This window comes from Mustela nigripes, chromosome 3, assembly GCF_022355385.1.
Source record: "Mustela nigripes isolate SB6536 chromosome 3, MUSNIG.SB6536, whole genome shotgun sequence".
Taxonomy (NCBI): Eukaryota; Metazoa; Chordata; class Mammalia; order Carnivora; family Mustelidae; genus Mustela; species Mustela nigripes.
In genome coordinates, this window is record NC_081559.1 from 43,322,670 (window position 1) to 43,341,243 (window position 18,574).

Sequence of the window (18,574 nt, forward strand, 5' to 3'; positions counted from 1 at the left end):
AATAAAGCTGGGGGCATCACGTTACCTGATTTCAAGCTTTATTACAAAGCTGTGATCACCAAGACAGCATGGTATTGGCATAAAAACAGACACATAGACCAGTGGAACAGAGTAGAGAGCCCAGATATAGACCCTCAACTCTATGGTCAATTAATCTTCAACAAAACAGGAAAAAATATACCATGGAAAAAAGAGAGTCTCTTCAATAAATGATGCTGGGAAAACTGGACAGCTATAAGTAGAAGAATGAAACTCGACCATTCTCTTACACCGTACACAAAGATAAACTCAAAATGGATAAAAGACCTCAACGTGAGACAGGAATCCATCAGAATCCTAGAGGAGAACATAGGCAGTAATCTCTTCAATATCAGCCACAGCAGCTTCTTTCAAGATATGTCTCAAAGGCAAAGGAAACAAAAGCGAAAATAAACTTTTGGGACTTCATCAAAATCAAAAGCACAGCAAAGGAAACAGTCAAAAAAACAAAGAGGCATAATACTCCATAGTGTATATGGACCACATCTTCCAGTATTATGCCTCCATCAGAAAGGATGAACACCCAACTTTTGTAGCAACATGGACGGGACTGGAAGAGATTATGCTGAGTGAAATCAGTCAAGCAGAGAGAGTCAACTATCATCTGGTTTCACTTATTTGTGGAGCATAACAAATATCATGGAGGACAAAGGGTGTTAGAGAGGAGAAGGGAGTTGGGGTAAATTGGAAGGGGAGGTGAATCATGAGAGACTATGGACTCTGAAAAGCAATCTGAGGTGTTTGAAGTGGCGGGGGTGTGGGAGGTTGGGGCACCAGGTGGTGGGTATTATAGAGGGCATGGATTGCATGGAGCACTGGGTGTGGTGAAAAAATAATGAATACTGTTTTTCTGAAAATAACTAAATTGAAAAAATTTTTAAAAAAAGAAAGAAAGAAAAAGAAATAACCAGTAAATTGATGGAGTTTGGAGATCATTTAGGTTAATCCCCTCATTTGACAAATAAATCGAAAGAACCCGGGGGGGGGGGGACAAAGAGGCAACCCATGGAATGGGAGAAGATATTTGCAAATGACAGTACAGACAAAAGGTTGATATCCAGGATCTATAATGAACTCCTCTAACTCAACACACACGAAACAGGCAAACATATCAAAAAATGGGCAGAAGATATGAACAGACACTTCTCCAATAAAGACATACAAATGGCTAGCAGACACATGAAAAAATGTTCATCATCACTAGCCCTCAGGGAGATTCAAATTAAAACCACATTGAAATATCACCTTACACCAGTTAGAATGGCCAAAATTGACAAAATAAGAAACAACATGTGTTGGAGAGGATGTGGAGAAAGGGGAACCCTCTTCCACTGTTGGTGGGAATGCAAGTTGGTGCAGCCTCTTTGGAGAACAGTGTGGAGATTACTCAAGAAATTAAAAATAGAATTTCCCTATGACCCTGCAATGGCACTCCTGGGTATTTACCCCAAAGATACAGATGTCGTGAAAAGAAGGTTCATCTGTACCCCAATGTTAAAGCAGCACTGGCCACGGTTGCCAAACCATGGAAAGAACCAAGATGCCCTTCAACGGACGAATGGGTAAGGAAGATGTGGTCCATATACACTATGGAGTATTATGCCTCCATCAGAAAGGATGAACACCCAACTTTTGTAGCAGCATGGACAGGACTAGAAGAGATTATGCTGGGTGAAATAAGTCAAGCAGAGAGAGTCAATTATCATATGGTTTCACTTATTTGTGAAGCATAACAAATATCATGGAGGACAAGGGGTGTTAGAGAGGAGAAGGGAGTTGGGGTAAATTGGAAGGGGAGGTGAATCATGAGAGACTATGGACTCTGAAAAACAATCTGAGGTGTTTGAAGTGGCAGGGGGGTGGGAGGTTGGGGTACAAGGCGGTGGGTATTATAGAGGGCATGGATTGCATGGAACACTGGGTGTGGTGAAAAAATAATGAATACTGGTTTTCTGAAAATAAATTAATTTAATTTTAAAAATACTGTTATGCAGAAAATTATTAAATAAATTATTAAATAAATTAAATAAAATTATTAGATAAATAAATGGGGGGGGGGAGAGACAGACTTGAGGAGCTGCCTGATGCCAATCACCATCTGGTTAAACTTTCTGGTGAAATGGTGACTGGTCACTGGACATCCATGAGCATCCAAACACAAGGAGAAACAGAGACCAGCACAATGTCTAGAAAACCCTTCCAGGGAATCCCAGCTGTTCACAAAAGTTTCAGGAACCATCCTAGGAATCCTAGAACAGAACCATGGAGTGCAAGGCACCCTCAGAAACACAGTCTATTTTTGTCACAAAGACAAGTGCGTGTTCAGGCGTGTGTGAGCATGCCCAAGCATCGTATTCATGGAAATCAGGAAAGATATTGATCGGGTCATTAACAGTGGTCATTAGCATTGCAACGAATGTTTTCTTGTGCTTTCCCATATGTTGTGGATTCTCAACAAAGACTACCTATGATATTACACTTTGAAAAAGAAAATGTATTCCATTGAAAAATTTTGCCCCCTTTTTTTAATATAGTTTTGAGATTTCTATAGTGTCTAAGAGCAGCATTTTAAAAGTTATCTGCTTGGACATCTTCCAAACCAACAAGTGACTGGTATTTAAGTGCTTCCTTGAGCATAATTGGTGTATGGAATGGAGGGGTGAGTGTTTATGCTACAATTGTAAATATGTGTAAATATGCTCCTCATTCATTTAATGGTTTCAAACATAAGGAGGTTTAATAGACCCAGCATAGTTGATGTGGAATCAGGTTCTTCCAGCCACAGAAGCAGGTATGATTTGCCTGAATGAGTGAATGCCTGAGTCTACATCTGAACATAAGCTGGGTCAAAGGGTACAGAGGAAACTTTGTATTTTAACTTTATTTTGAACATGACTGTGGTTAAGGTGTGGGGGGGAGGGTCCTTTGCTTTTTTTACATCTTGACCAATGGATTTTTATTTTTTAGCATTTTTATATTTCACAATAAAAAAATGGCAAATACCCTGTGATCCTCCTCATAACCCAAATATCGCCATTGATAAAGACACATCTTCATACAACAGCAAACTAACAGCCTTGGAAAGGTTATTTCTCTTCTACCAAGCAGGGAAAATATTTATAGCTGTTTAGTTGACCTCAATCTGTGAGGTTAAGTTCATTCTATAAATGAGCATTAACATAAAGTCATCTATTTTCCTCACTAGGCCATTTTGTGCCAGCCAATGTGACAGACTGGAACACAGTCATCCAAATGCTGTATTTCATCCAATCTAAGCTATCTTAATTTCAATGTGCACTATTATTTTATATCCCCCTAAGTAGGACAAAACACTGTCAAAAGCATGTCATGTCATCAACTGTGAGTCGCACTTCAATTTTAGAAGTCTTACTAGGGGAAAATATTGAATCTTAGAATCAATAAAATAAGTAAAACATTGAAGAACTTCCTTCAGAGCTATGTGATTGGCTCACTAACACCTGACCAAAGTGGTTATTTCTACAGATTGTTAATTTCTAGAATAAGTAAAAAAGAATGTTATACATTCAGGGAGTTATCTGGGCTCTCTTCTGCATTGAAACTTCTCCAATACATATGGGGCAAGCCAATAACTTAGAATTCTCTATGTAATATTGGAAAAAGTTAATTTTCTGAGAAAGGAGAACTGTGTGTTGTTTAGAAGCTTCGGAGTCTTTCTGTTAGCAGTGATATCCATAGAAAATATCTATCCAAGTCCTCTTTAGCCAAAAACAAGGATGAAGGAAATGTGCTCAAAAACCTAAAGCCAAAATTAGCAACTCTGTAGCAGTCCCAAAGCTAGCCACAACAAAAGGGGCACCGGCATGCCTACAGGTTTTAAAGGCTGTGAGAATTGCTGAAAGCTTGGTTTCGTTGTTGCTAACTGCCCTTACAGGCAGCAAATGCATCACAGAAAAGTGGATGTGATTCTTTTAGATCCTGAGAAAATCATAATATAGGATGGGATTTTTTGGAATGTGGGGATTTGTTTTGCTTGGGCTGAAGAAAATGCAAGTACTAACCATTTAAAATGGACTTGTGTAATATTGCAAAGCCTAGAATCCTGAGTGGTGAGTAATGATGCCAACAGTCTGTCACTGTCATCAACCTTCCCCTCAAAGTCCAGGCCTTCCTGGTACACAAATACTCAATGCTGAAGAGGACCAGACCTTATCTGTGGGACAAAGGATGCCCTCACTAGCCCCTCCCAGTATGTGTCTACATCAAACAAAGAGGGCCTAATAAAGGAATATCTGTTAAGCATAGTTTCTAAATTGTCCAACAATTTCCTATACCAACAAAAAGTCAAGATGTAAAACTGCTCACTCTTCTTCCTCTCCATCGGGTGACATGGACAGAGGACTTTACATTTCATAAGGATTCACCCACAAATCCCTACTTAGATTCAAACACTGGTCACCATGTGTTCTAAATCCAAAGTGCTAGGCTATAACAAACTACAGTTCCTTAAGGTAGAATCAAACCCCAGAGAATTTTTATTCATAGAGGTTTAAAAAAAAAAAAAGACAAGGAAAAGTATCTAACATTTAATCCTGGGACATGGACACATCTCTGTAACTACAAGCCATGCTTCTAATTAACCAGTTCAATTAAACTGCACTCATGTCAACAGATAAAAATTAGCTTTTAAATTTAATTTTGCCTGCAATATCAAGAAAATACATCTTTGGAGAAATAGTGCATAGTATGGTAATTGATCTTTGGATGCAAAATACACAAGCCACTACTGGGCATGAATACTATATATATATATATATATATATATATATATATATATATATATATATATATATATAATGTATTATCTGCCCCAGGGATACAGGTCTGTGAATCATCAGGCTTACATATTTCACAGCCCTCACTATAGCACACACCCTCCCCAATGTTCATAAACCAGCCACCCTATCCTAACCTCCCACCCCCAGCTAGTGTATTTTTAAAAAGTTAACTTTATAAAGTGATTCATTATCACTCTTTTTCTACCTACAAAAATATGAATGTCATAGAAATGTTTTTCTCCCTGGGGAAAATTCCCAAGACGACTTCATTGTAGCAGGGAAGTGGGGGAGGGAGAGGAGGCTGGGAGAGAGGGGAAGCTTTCACCTCCTGATTTTGACTCCCAATTCCATTGTGAGATTTAAACATTTCCTTCGAAAAGAGCTCCCAAAAATGCCGTGCACGTGCACACCTACATATATTCATTGAGCAAATGTGTATGAAGGGCCTTCTCCAGCAAAGTGCTATTTTCTTACTATGGGGCAAGGGGTGCTGACTAAGGGCCTTGTTCTTGAGCATGGCATGCAGTAGGCAACTGATGAATCACTGAAACTCATGATGTACTTACTATATGTTGGCTAACTGAAATTAAATTTTCAAAAAGCAAGTTACATCTTCACACTAACTTGAATCCCTAGCTGGGAAACACACAGCTATGCATGTGCCCACGCAGGGAAGGGTTCAAAACCTCTAAGTTCTGGGCTTGAGGTTACATAGTAACCACCATGAAAGAGAAAGGTTAGGATCATCTGTATCTAACTACTTGTAACCATGAAAGACTCACAAGCCCCTCACCCCCCCGACAAAAAACCTTTTCCCTGCCACATGGTGAGAAGAGACCAAAGTGGTAAAAAGGTCTGGATTAAAAGGACTTTCTTAAGTCTGAACCTATGACTCAGTCTTAAACAACAAACGTAACAGCCCAGCCAGATTCTTGTTTAAAGATTACTTTTTTTATATTAACTAAATACTGTTTATATATTTGTGTCCATTCTGGACCACACATAAGAAAACCAGAAACATGCCCAAAGCTCACCATGGAACTTACTCGAAGTCATTTTCCCTCAATGAAGCACTGGATTCACAGGAATTTTGTATTTCCTACACTCTGGGAGGGGTAACATTCCCAGTGAGGGGGGGAAACAGGAGCACAGTGACTTTGAAGTTATAATTTCTGTCCTGACCATATTTGGGGGGAAATCCTAGTGAGTTCTTTGCAGCTTCTGTCTGAGTTCAAGCGCCATGGTGGGAACCCAGTCACCATGCAGGGGACTCAGGCAGGGAGCGGGAGTGGGTTAGGAGCTGCAGGTGTCCCAGTGCAAGGGACAAAGGCTCATTCACAGTCTCCTGATACAGGACTCAGAAGACTGCTTCTGTAGAGACTTGGGTATCTTCTCCATCCCTAACCCTACTTCCCATTGTGTTAGTTTGAGTTGAAAATCAGAACATTAAAAGTTTGTACAAAATCTTTTTCAACAGCCCCTAACAAGTTCAAGTTTAAATTACTCAGTCTACCTTGAATTCCTGAATCATTCCCATAAATTTAGATTGAGAGAAGAGAATGTCTTGCTCTTCTGTCAATCCTTCCAACAGGAAGGCTGCAGGAGTTTGAAAAACACACAGCTGTCTCTACCACAGACCGATTCCTAAACTTGTGTCCAAAAATTGAGTTATTTTAAATACTTTTCAGTTTTATAAGTTATTTATTGGCTTAGAGTAATTACACATCTATGTGTGTAATAGTTCCACAATTCCTGCTGTGACTTGGTTTCTCTCTAGTAACTCTTGATGCCACATGTCAGTCTAGATGCAGCTGAACTAAGGTTGCTGGACAGACAGATGGACACAGATGTAGAGACAGAATATAAATACACATACAGATACAGATAATAAATACAGCTGTACACACAGACATGTCTATAAGGGAAGCTTCTTGATGGAATAGAATATTCTAGTAACAGAGAAGATTCTCTTCAGAAACAACTAAAAGAATCAAGAGGTCTCTCCCCCCAAGTGCCCCAAAGAGATGGATGTGTGGAGTCAGAAATCATCCAGTTTTGTGTAAACACAGATGGGACAGGACACAGTCTCCACAGAAAGGGTAAGATGAAGAAACAGACATCATTTTAAAAACTTACAGAGGAAAGAGAAACATGAGGAATCCTGAAGAAAGGCCTAGAAAGCAGTGTGCCGGGGCTTCTGGCAAGGCAGTGTGTACAGAGAAGAAAAGGGCTTTTAAATCCAGCCCCAAAGCAGCAAGCCTCAGTAAATGCCTTTGGTCAGAGTCAATTACAGAAGGAAACACTGTAAAGAGGAATGCCTTCCTCCTCGGGACAGTGGACAGTACATTAAAGAACAAGGACTTGTCCCCAGTGAGTGGAAGTCTTTGGCTTTGGGGCCCATAAAACAATACAGTATGCAAATGCCCATGAAATTTTGACTTTGGATATTACTGCCGACATCTTTTGCAGGACACCCATAAACAGAGCGTATTAACTGTATCAATAACCAGTCTCTCATGGGTGAACACTCCAAGCTCACATTCCACTGAATGAGGGCTGAGGTCACACAGAGTCGCAAGGTCCCACTGCCCATGAACAAAAACATGTAAACAGCTCTCTGTTCCAGAAACAGGTACAACCCACCACTGATTGAAATGTGCACACATTCAGGCTCAGGCACGCAGACATGGGGATGATAGACTAAGGCAGGTTGTGTGCTTAGGGAATTAGGATCAGAATGTCCACCCCAGGGGTCACTTCCAAACCCACTTATTTCACGTGTCCTAATCTGTTTTGTGTTCTTTTAAGCAGTTGTTATTAGATTAAGTCACTGAGGGGGCAAGTTCCTATGCTTCCAGCATCACAAGCCATAAATCAGCTCCAACCCCAATAGGAGTAACAGGGAATCTGATCAAGACACACATGAATTCTTGGCTCCAGCCCCAAAGCAATTCCCATCTAGTTTTCTTGAAGAGTCTGGTGACAGGAAAGGAAAGTGACCATTTACAACTTGGACTATGCAGAATAAGACCACATTGGGCCACAGAGAGAGCCCATTGGGAACTTTCCCATAGAAGTCAGGCTTGCCTGAGAATTAGAACCCCAGCAGACAACCTAGAATCCAAGTTTCAAAGGTTTGAGAAGGTCTGAAAGGAGGCTCTTAGTGCTGTTAATGGACTTATTACTCTCACAACTCACCTGTCTCACCACCAGCCACCGGTTCCGTGCTCACCATGAGATTGATGGTTGAACTAGAAGCCGATCTTGCTTGTAGAGAGGGAAGCTGAACTTTCTCTAGAAAAGAAAACAAGTGCAACCAGTAGGAAACCCAGAAGCTAAAGGGCTTAGGAATTCTCAGGGACCGAGGCAAGCAGCCTTTCCAGGTGAACAGCTCACATGAGGGCAAGACCTGCCAAGTCTCTATAGACACTAAGGATGTCTGTCGTAAGCAAGTTCCACTCATCTCAACAAGCAAATGGAGGAAATCTCTGAAAATTTCCCACATAACCACTTCTGCTTCCATCCATGAAAAAAAGAGACCTGGGGTTGAAGGGTCTTTGCACTCCTATCTTCATGGATTACATGGTGACTGCTGGGAATTCCCTTTCCTCAGGCAGAGTTCCTTGATCTTAGTGACACTGACCCCAGGGAAAGGAATGTGGACCCCTTTGCATCCCAGGAGAAGCACGGGTCAAGAAGAAGGGGGTTGGGGGAATCTGGGAGAACCCTGAAAGATCAGGGGTGTGAATAATAACAGAGACTAGAATGCATGCAAGAGTAGGTCTCAGGTCTCGGTGCCACAAAGGAGCCAGAGGGACAATAGGACACAGAGGGCAGAGCCACAGAGGGCAGACCCCAGCATGGTGAACTAGGGAGGGGCACGCTGAGCCCCATTGCACAGTGGCCATAGACATCCCTTGGCCTTGGGGTGGTAAGATTGCACGGACTCGGTGACTCTGAGGAGCCAGAGTCTCGGTGGTACTCTGCTCACTGAACGTGGAGACATACTTCAGAAACACGGTCATGGAGGGGGATTCAGACCCCAGCCAGGACCCATGAACCTACTTCTTTCTCTCATAGTAGGGGCTGCCCTTGGGCCAGATGGATCTGGCTTCCTCCATGAAGTATCTCGGGACCCCAAGGAACCCCACCTTCCGTTGTGTTAATTTCTGAACCTGGGCATACCCCAAACACACCCAGGATTTGCTCTAACCTTGTTATTTCAGACTCAGTGAATCAGAATTGTCCCCTTTATGTCCTGTTTGATGTTGCACATGGAAATCGGGGGCCGAGTGTTCGGGGCTGACCGTGTACTCACTTGTGCTGAAGCTTCCTTGGTAGGTGGCTCTGACCTGTGACTTCAAGTAGCAGACCACAGCTATGTGATACGTGTGGCCGGCAAGCAGGCCCCCGATGGCACGCTCCGTCACCGACAGGTTCTGCCGCAGCACCAGGGACTGGTCATGGGCCGACGTGACAGTGAGGTCATAAAAGTAAGGGCTGGGGGGCTCGGGCCTCTCCCAGCGGAGCCTGGCGCTGTTCTCGGTGATGTCGGATACCTGGACCTCTCGGGATGCCTTCACTGAAAGACAGGTGAAGCACAGTACAGAGATAAAGCTTAAAGCTCCACATGACTGTGACACACAGGCAACAGACAGCAATGCAAAGAGATGAATCGGCAGGCAACAAAACAGAAATTTAGGTGAGCAGGGCACCAATTTCTTGTTCGAGCTCCCCAGGAACATTAGTGTTGGAAGCTACCAATATCCATGAAAAATGGAATGCATCCTCTCCTTATTTCTCAGCAAGGTACAGATCTATTCCTTTTCTACTGAGCATCGCTCCTGTTCAGGAAAGACTTTGAAAAGACACGGGCAAGCATTCAAGACAGAATGAGTCCCATCGTTTAAAATGCACAAAGTCGCAAAACTTTAGGACATGAATGGAAATTCTTTTTAAGGAATCCTTGCTTCCTGTCTGATCATCGAAGGAAGACAATTTCCACCTTTTCACAAACATATACATTCTGCCTTCACCTTTCCGTATGGTTTGTGGCTCTCTAGTATATTCCCGCATCCGGAGGAAAGAACAAAATAACTAACTCTGGGTCTCTGGAAGCCCACCCATCCTCATATCTAACTCCATCTAGAAAATGTTTCCCCCATGGACAGCATTAACACATATTCAGTCTCGGAGGGGAAGGCTCTGAGCTGCCGGTCAGCTCAACGGAGCACCCCACAATTCCCACAGTGTGCTGCATGGGACTTTTCCTGTAGGAATGTGCTTCTGCCCCACTCGGAGGCAGGGTTTGGGGCTTGGCCTGCGCAGGGGGGAAAGAGGCAGCAGAAGGTGGGAGACTCATCCCACCTGCTCTTTGTGTGGAGCTCATGAGCCTCAGAGAGGAAGAGAAAAACTGCTTTCTAACAGGAAAAAAACAAAAACAAAAAAAACAATGTTTTGATAATTGTGTGCTCTGACCAGCGTCTTCTCAAGTACATCATCCAGAGGTACAAATCCTGGATCAATGACTGCATTTCACGTGATTTATAAACAGGCTTCAGGGGGCACGCCGTGAACACAGGAAACGAGAATGCCCCTCGCTGGCAGCCCTGAGCATGCTTTCTTACCTGCAGGCTTAGCAGAGACTGGTTTGGTGGCTGCCGGTTTGGCTGCCTGGGGCTTGGGGGTCTCAGGCTTGGTGGCCACTGGTCTGGCTACAGTGGGGGGCCTTACAGCAGCTGGCTTTGGGGCCACTGACTTTGCGGCTGCCAGCTTTGAGGCCACTGCAGGTTTGACTGTGGCTGTCTTGGTGGTCTCAGGTTTGGTGGCCATGGGCCTCGAGGCCACAGGTCTCACAGCAGGTGGTTTGGGTGGGGCTGGCTTTGCGGCAGCCGGCTTTGAGGCCGGTAGGTTTACCACGGTCACTGGCTTTGTCGTGGTGGTCACCGGCTTGGTCGTGGTGGTCACTGGTTCTGTGGTGGTCACTGGCTTTGTGGTGGTCACTAGTTTGGATGTAGGACTTGAAGTTACATTATTCGGGATATTTCTGTTAAAACAAATTAAATATCATTTCAATCTATACATAGTTTTGCCTGCTCTCTAAAATTTACAAAAACATAATTCCCACGAGTTACATGAACTTTGCTGCTTTATCAAAACGCATGCAGTAGTTTTTATGTTTTACGGATAATATCACGTACATTAAATTCCTTTTAGAATCTGTGACATGGAAACAATATTGAAATGCATATAAAGTAATAGAATCATTAAAAATGAAGGCTATATTGTACTATAAATATACCTGACATCTTGCTTTTAATTTATGAGACATAATAAATATTATGTTATTATCATTAACAATAATAATTTTTAAAATTGACCAACTGAAGCATATACACCAAAAATTAAACGAAACCAGTTAATAGCTACTCTCATTCTAAGAAAGTATCCACACAACAAAATGCCGCATTGAGCTCCAAGTGATTAAGTCAGCATGTGCTTCCCTTCCCAGAGCTTACTGTGTATATTTGTTTACATTATTTTGCAGGTGTTGTGGTATTTTTCACAATTTTTTGATCTATTACAAATCCCTGAAAAGCACAGCCACATAATCAGATGCAACAGCCCAGACCCAGGTGTCCTTTAGTCATTGTCCGGAGACAGACTCTCACTGATTCGTTGTCGGCCACTGCTCTAAGGCCCAAGCAGCCTATGTCCAAGGTGATGTCCTACAACTTCAAACACTAGGTTATAGTGTTCATCCTATTTTCCTGAAGATAAGGTAGAAGATGGTTCAGAGAGTGTTTGAGAGAAAATCACAAAGATAACGAAGACCAGGAAGAGAGCTTCTGGACCTGGACAAGCAGGACCCAGCTCACAGGACCCTCAGTGGCGATAGTCAGTCTGCTCAGCTGAGCACGGAGCCTGCCTTCAAGGACAAGGGCAAGAGCTGGAAGATTTCAGGGGTGAGAGATGGAGGTGAGCTCTCTGTCCCCACTCTGGAGGTCAAGCCAGGAGTAAGCCCCACACTAGTTTGTCAAGGATGTCAAGTCCACATCCTCCGGGTGCTACGGTCAGAAAGATCTCCTACCTAGCAAGCATGACAGTCTGTGGCACTCCCTTGAGGTGGACAAACTGCTGGCACATTGCCTGGGCTCAGTTCCAGCCACCATGTCCCCGTCACCTCACCCTATGTCACATGGCCACACAGCCCACCTCTCCATGCTGGAGTTGGTACCACAGATGGAGCTGGGCCAGCATTCCTGTGGGTACAAGTTCCCCAGCCCCCACCCTCTCGTTGGCTTTCTCAGGAGAACACGTGCATTGCCTCCCAGTGTTACCACCATCACCTGTGTTATTGTAACACTAATCATTTTAAGATTTGGAGCCCATTTTTTGGTTAATGTAGTTCAATCCTTCTGTAGGATTGATACCAGGTGTAGTGGGCTATTTCACCACATGGCCCCAATTTCCCACCCCTTTTGCCCCCATGCCCTTCACAATTGGCTATGACAAGGCCTCCCACTGAGTCAAGCCCCCAACCCTTGAATCTAGCCAGGCTGGCTGTTGGACATGCATTGACCAATGGAATATGGCAGAAGTACCAGTGTGCTGGCTCCAGCCCAGGCCTCAAGAGTCCTCGTGCCATCTGACTTCTCTTATGGAACCTCGCCCATCCACCTGGAGGCAAACCCCCAACCCACCCTCCTGGAGAAGGAGAGGCCACATAGAGCAGAGGGAAGCCAACCAGCTGAGACCATCAGCACCCCCATCCACAGCAGGCAGGCTGCTGACCACAGACAAAGAAGTGAGCCCAGCCAAGGCCAGAAGACTGTCCAGCTGAGCCCAAGAAAAACGGCTAACCCACAGAACTACAGATTAAATAAATAGTTGCTTTCAGCCATTAAGTTTTGGGGAGTTTGGTCTGCAACCAAAGCAAATGGATACAACAGGTTGGAAAGAATGTTCCACATGACCTTTAGGAAGTCACATTTTCTGGATTTCATTGTCTTTACCCATAAGGTTAGGCATTGTCTAAGGAACTTCTGCATTCTCTCTACACTGTACTTTTCACGACAATTATTATGATACTTACAATTGTTTGTGACCAAATTTCACAGGGTTCTTAATTGACAGTTGGTCCCCTTGGAACCAATCACACTCTTTCCTGATATCTGGGGACAAGTAAAAAGCATTTTCACCTGGAAAGAAACAGAAAAAAAAATTTTAAAGATTTCTTTTAATTTATTTTTTATTTTCAGCATAACAGTATTCATTGTTTTTGCACCACACCCAGTGCTCCATGCAATCCATGCCCTCTATAATACCCACCACCTGGTACACCGACCCCCCACCCCCCACCCCTTCAAAACCCTCAGATTGTTTTTCAGAGTCCATAGTCTCTCATGGTTCACCTCCCCTTCCAATTTCCCCCAACTCCCTTCTCCTCTCTATCTCCCCATGTCCTCCATGCTATTTTTTATTTATCTGACAGAGAGCCTGACATGGGGTTCAATCCCAGGACCCTGGGCAGGGATCATGACCTGAGCCAAAGGCAGACACTTAATGAACTAAGCCACCCAGGAGCCCCAGGGGAAAAAAAAAATTAAGTGCACATGAGTCCCATGCAAATTAAAATTAATCTGCTAATGAGTTAAATGGATCACACAGCAGGTAGTCCATAAATATTTGTTAAGTTAATTCATTCCTCCAGACAAGCTACATTTAGTAAATTTGAACATTAAGCACCACGGTCCTTGACCCATAAAACATCTCAAGCCAAAATCTTCTGTTTGGCAATATTTGGGTGATTGGATTGAAGAAAATATTTACCCAATGTAAGGAGGAGACAAGAATAGAAGAAAAATCAAACACAGAGTTGAACAAGTTCTAAGCCCTTGAACATTAAATGGTAACCAAATTACTTCTTCTGTTTTCTCAATGTTGTGTTTAATACAATTGTTTTTAATATTCGAAAGGTAGTGACAGTGGCCCCGGGGTGAACTTGCTGCCTCACTTTCACTTCATGTTTTTTCTCTAATGCTTTTGAGGGACAGGCCTTCACAAATGTGAACACAGTTTTCATGGGCCTCACCTTTACCGTGAGTAATAAACTCTCTGTACATACATGTTCCTCCCTAACTTCTAGAGCTCCCTCAGAAGTTAGATACATTCCCATGCTGCCTTGGGGCTGGCTATGTACTGTGCTGGGCCCTGCAGCACAGGAAAATCAATGCATCTTCTCAAGAACCATCCAGTCTACCAGGAACACAGGCCACGAAGGAATAACAGCAGGCCACGGAATAGATAAGTAGTTAGTGCCCAGGTTAAGGATGACAAAGCCTTGGGAGTGGGGAGCATTCATGGTGAGTAGGGGCAGCTAGGGATTTGCTTTGAAGATGAATGTAGGTTTGTCACTAAACGGGGAGGAGAGTCACATCAGCCCAGATCAACACAAGACCTTTGAGGAGCTTCCCCACTTAAATGACATCATGCACAATGTGCACTTGACCCATGTTCACTCTCAGGAACAGAGGGTCTATGGCTGAGAGATGCCAGTCCAATTTGGTTGAAAAAATGAGTGAACAAGGACAGGATTTCCATGTGTTCACGGCCAACCTGGCTTCTAAAGGCTGCCTGTGACATGGAAGGTGTCAATACGTATGTGTTGAATAAATGAACAAGTCAGCGTCAGTACACCAGACACCTTCTCCGTAGCCTCATGTCCCAGAGAGCCCAAGGCTACGAGCTGGCAGAAAGCCCTGGACCAACCCACACTGTCTGATGTAGGACTTACTGCTGACAAAGGATGGTAACAACCTCCCAAAGCGCATCAGAGGCTCTTCATTGAGTTCAGTTGACTTATCCAGTAGTTTGAAGAAGACGTCATTTGGCTCGCTGGCAAAGCCGTATACCTCCTTGATGTTCACCTTCCTGCCAATGCTGAGAATCACGAAGAAGTAACCCTTGCATTTGGCCTGCAAGATGACCCTCTGGGCCTCTTCCAGCTGCTCTTTCTCCACCTCACCCGTCAGCATCAGAACCATGATCTTCAGGTCCCGTGGGTTGGGGGCACTTTCAAAGACGTTCTCTATGGTGTATTCAATGGCACTTCCCAGGTCCCTGGTCCCCTGCAGCTGTGTCATTCTTCTGTGGAGAAAGTCCACCAGTTTCTCCTTGGAGCTGTAGTCAGTCAGGGAGAATTCCACCTTCACGGGCGGCACACTGGCGTTCCCCACAGACTCATAGGGTGCATGCTGCACAACGGCTACCCTAGTGAAGTGCTGGGAGGCCTTAGGGTCTGGGCTGAGGTCCAGCTGTCTGACCAGGTACCCTATGTACTTCCTCATTTCATTGAACTGGAACAGAGTGGTGGACTCAGAGCTATCTAGGATGAAAGCCATGTCAATGTCTGCATCGCTTCCGGCCGCTCGCCTGTCCCTGAAGGAAGGCCTCCAACTGCCAAATCCACAGGATGGGTCAATGTTGCAGATGTCTAGAAAGAAGCATGGAAACCCATTTATTCTGTGACTCCCACAGCAAGATATTGTACATCAGTGTGCTGAGAGTCAGGGGTAATTAAAATCGTCACATAATATAGAAGCCCATTTTATAGCTTCATGCCATTTTGTGGCCAGATTTCAGTTCTCATCATCTAACCCTAAATGAAACAAATCAGGAAGCTAAAGTCCTTGTTAGTACAGTATGGGATTGACATTAGAAGAAGAGGAAGAGGAGGAAGAGGTGGAGGAGGAGAAGAAGAAGAAGGGGAGGAGAGGAAGAAGGATGAGGAGGAAGAGAAGGAGGAGAAGTAGAAGAAGAGGAGGAGGAAGAGAAAGGAGAAGCAGAAGGAGGAGGAGGCGAGGGAAGGAGGAGGAAGAGGAAGAGGAGGAGGAGGAGTGGGAGGTGGGGGAAGACACAGAGAAAGGAGGGAGAGGGGAAGGACAGAGGAGGAAGAAGAAGGGAAAAAAGAAAAGAAGAGAAGAGGAGAGGAAAGGAGAGAGGAGAGGAGAGAGGAAGGGGAAGAGAGGACAGGAAAGGAGAGCGAAAGGAAAGGAAAGGAAACGATTTCTTTGCCGCTCTCTGAAGAAATGTGTTCCAGAAAGTCACAAAGACCAACAATTGAAATCTGAACTCTAAGGTCAAACTGTAAACAAAGCTGACTTTTTCCTTTATTTCCTATAAAATTAATCACTCCCTAACAGAGAGAAGCTCTGTTTGAGGGGATCCACTCTAAATATGGAAGTTACCTTACCCAGGCAAACATGACACGTGAGGACATTCTTCAGGAAGTCCGTGAGATCTCTCCTAGCGGGGAGGACGAGTGCATGTCCCACTGCTGTGTTATTGATCTGTTGAAACAAAAGGAAATGGCTGGTAGGAGTGTCCATGGTAAGGAACTACTTGAAATGGAGCTCAGGAAGAGAGTCATCTCAGAAAAATAAACCCCCCAACAGATTCAGTATCCTTTCGTTGGTTTTCTTGGTACCCTTGATACTTTATCAGTATCCTCTCAGGGATTTTCTTAGGAAGGAGCTACTGAGCTTAATAGGAAAACACAGGTTTTCTTCTGTACAGATGAGCTACAGTTCAAATCCCACTGCTGCCCTTTCTGTCAGGCCTGGAAGAAAATCATTTAACCTGCCTGGGGTCCAGTTTCCTCAGCTGCAAAATGGGGATGATGGTAAATTCCTTCTAGGGGATAATTGGAACATGGGTAATATGGCTATTTTCAGCAGCAGTTCCAGCCACGGACAAAGGGTAGCTCCATCCTCTCCGGCTCTCCCAGGTCCAGAAAAGGATATAACGGCAAAGCAAATAATAAAGTCACTTCTAGAAGATTCAAGAAGCCCTGCTCATCATCGTGGTGCCTAGTACAACATCACTAAGTAGTTATTTAGTAAATAATTAAATTTAATTAATGAATGATTAATTGACTTTTCTAACTTGCTGAAACAGTGCGGTCAAGAGCCATGTGGCTCTGGGTCCCTCAGCCCCTGTGAGGGAAAGTTTACATAAATGAGCTCTCTTACAAGGGAAGACAGCTGGCAACCACAGCTGGCTTCCCAAGCTCAGTGCTCTGGGCTCAAGACAGCCTGTGGTTTGGCAGAAGAAGCCCCAAGAGATGGCACCAACGTCCAGACTGTCTTTCACTGACATAGGCAGTGGTAGGACCATAGAAACCCCAGTCTGGGAGGAAAGATGCTAGAGACCATCCCACCACACCCCACCTTTCACTGACAAGAAATCTAAGACCCAGGCAGGTTAAGTGACATGACCATATTATTTGTGGTGACTTGAAGCTAGAAAGTGTGTGTGAGGCCGGGAGGAGGCGGTTAACTGATCTAGGTCTCTTTCCCATCATGCCCACCCCCCCACTTATCTTGAGCAATGCTGCCAGAATTGGCACTGAATAAATATTAATTGATTCATTTGCCAATTACTATAGCAATTATTTCTATTGTTATAATAATTAAACAAGTTAATGACAAGGGAGCACTTTGTAGCTTCACAGTGAAGGCTAAGCCTTGGCTGCCATCCAGGCTGAGGAAAGGTTTGAAGAGGGGCATAGATGGGGTGCTAGAGTCATTGATGTTGAAGGGAGATCACACTAGAAAACTGTAGGCCTCAGGGTCAGCCCTGGGAGATGCTCCTCCAACATGTGAGGAGGGACACAGTGGGAATAAATCACAGGCATCTGGATGTTGCCCTACCGCCAGCCCCATTGGCTGTCCTGGAAATCTCACTCAAGTAGTTGCCAATCACAACAACCTCATCCAGGAGCTTTGGGAAATTCCTCATGAACTCCTCAAGGAGGCACAGATGGGTCTGAGAACCTTCTCGGGGCCCAAGAAGAACAGAGGGAGGTGCCAAGGACACACACAGGGCACAGACCTGTAATGCATTGATGAGCTGCCGGTCCTCCTGGCTCGTGAGGAACAAGGGTGTGATTCCTGCATCTGAAAGCTTCAGCACGGCCTCCCTGAGCTGTTGGGATGCCTTTGTGGGCTTATTGCTGAAGAAAACAGCCACCTTCCTCATCAGGAATCCATTCCTCACGCGCTTAAATGTGTTCCTGGCCACGAAGGACATGGCTGTTTCCAGACTCTGTTGCTTGGATGTCAGAGCCACCTGAAGGTTCTTGATCTTGTCCAGGAGGACCGACTTCTTCTTGGAGTCAGCAAACCGGATCTCCGTGGTCACCTCGTTGTTGTAGGTGACCACAGCCACACGTGCCCCCCGCGGGCAGTTGCTCTCAGCAATGGTCAGGTCACCCACAATCTTCAGGAGCACATCCCTCATCCGGCTAAATGTGTCTTGGGTGACACCCTCTGAGGTGTCTAAAGCAAAGGCCAGCTCCGTCGGGAAGACGGGACATTCCAGGGGCCCTGCAGGGAGTGGGGATTTTCAAAGACAAATCTGACTTACTGGAAAAAGGGCTCTTCTTTCTGCAGGAGGAAGTCAAACGGCTGAAATCAACTTACCATAGCAGCAAGCTATAAAAGAGAGGAAGAGAGGAGTGAAACATGTTTACTGTGTCAGAATTTCAAATGTAAAATACAGAAGCGTGTCATGGACAACAGAGAATCATGTACTTACGGCATTTATCTTTGATGCTCTGGACAAGGGCACATTGCTTTAAAAGGAAAGGAAAGAAGTGTGAGGGGGGTGAACAAAAGACTTACAATGCAATGACTGGAGCTGTATGCATGCAACTT

General features: G+C 44.4%; 1 protein-coding gene across 1 annotated transcript in view; it reads right to left on the bottom strand.

The window, feature by feature from the left end:
• COL6A3 (collagen type VI alpha 3 chain) overlaps window positions 1–18,574 on the bottom strand; it is an 81,321-nt gene that overhangs the window by 5,429 nt on the left and 57,318 nt on the right. The window contains exons 34-42 of the mRNA XM_059393781.1: window positions 18,456–18,492; window positions 18,341–18,352; window positions 17,751–18,244; window positions 16,111–16,207; window positions 14,653–15,351; window positions 12,952–13,057; window positions 10,484–10,902; window positions 9,175–9,438; window positions 8,055–8,150 (exon numbers count right to left, since the gene is read on the bottom strand). Of these exons, the coding sequence (XP_059249764.1) occupies window positions 8,055–8,150; window positions 9,175–9,438; window positions 10,484–10,902; window positions 12,952–13,057; window positions 14,653–15,351; window positions 16,111–16,207; window positions 17,751–18,244; window positions 18,341–18,352; window positions 18,456–18,492 (2,224 nt within the window). The remainder of the gene's footprint in view (window positions 1–8,054; window positions 8,151–9,174; window positions 9,439–10,483; window positions 10,903–12,951; window positions 13,058–14,652; window positions 15,352–16,110; window positions 16,208–17,750; window positions 18,245–18,340; window positions 18,353–18,455; window positions 18,493–18,574) is intronic.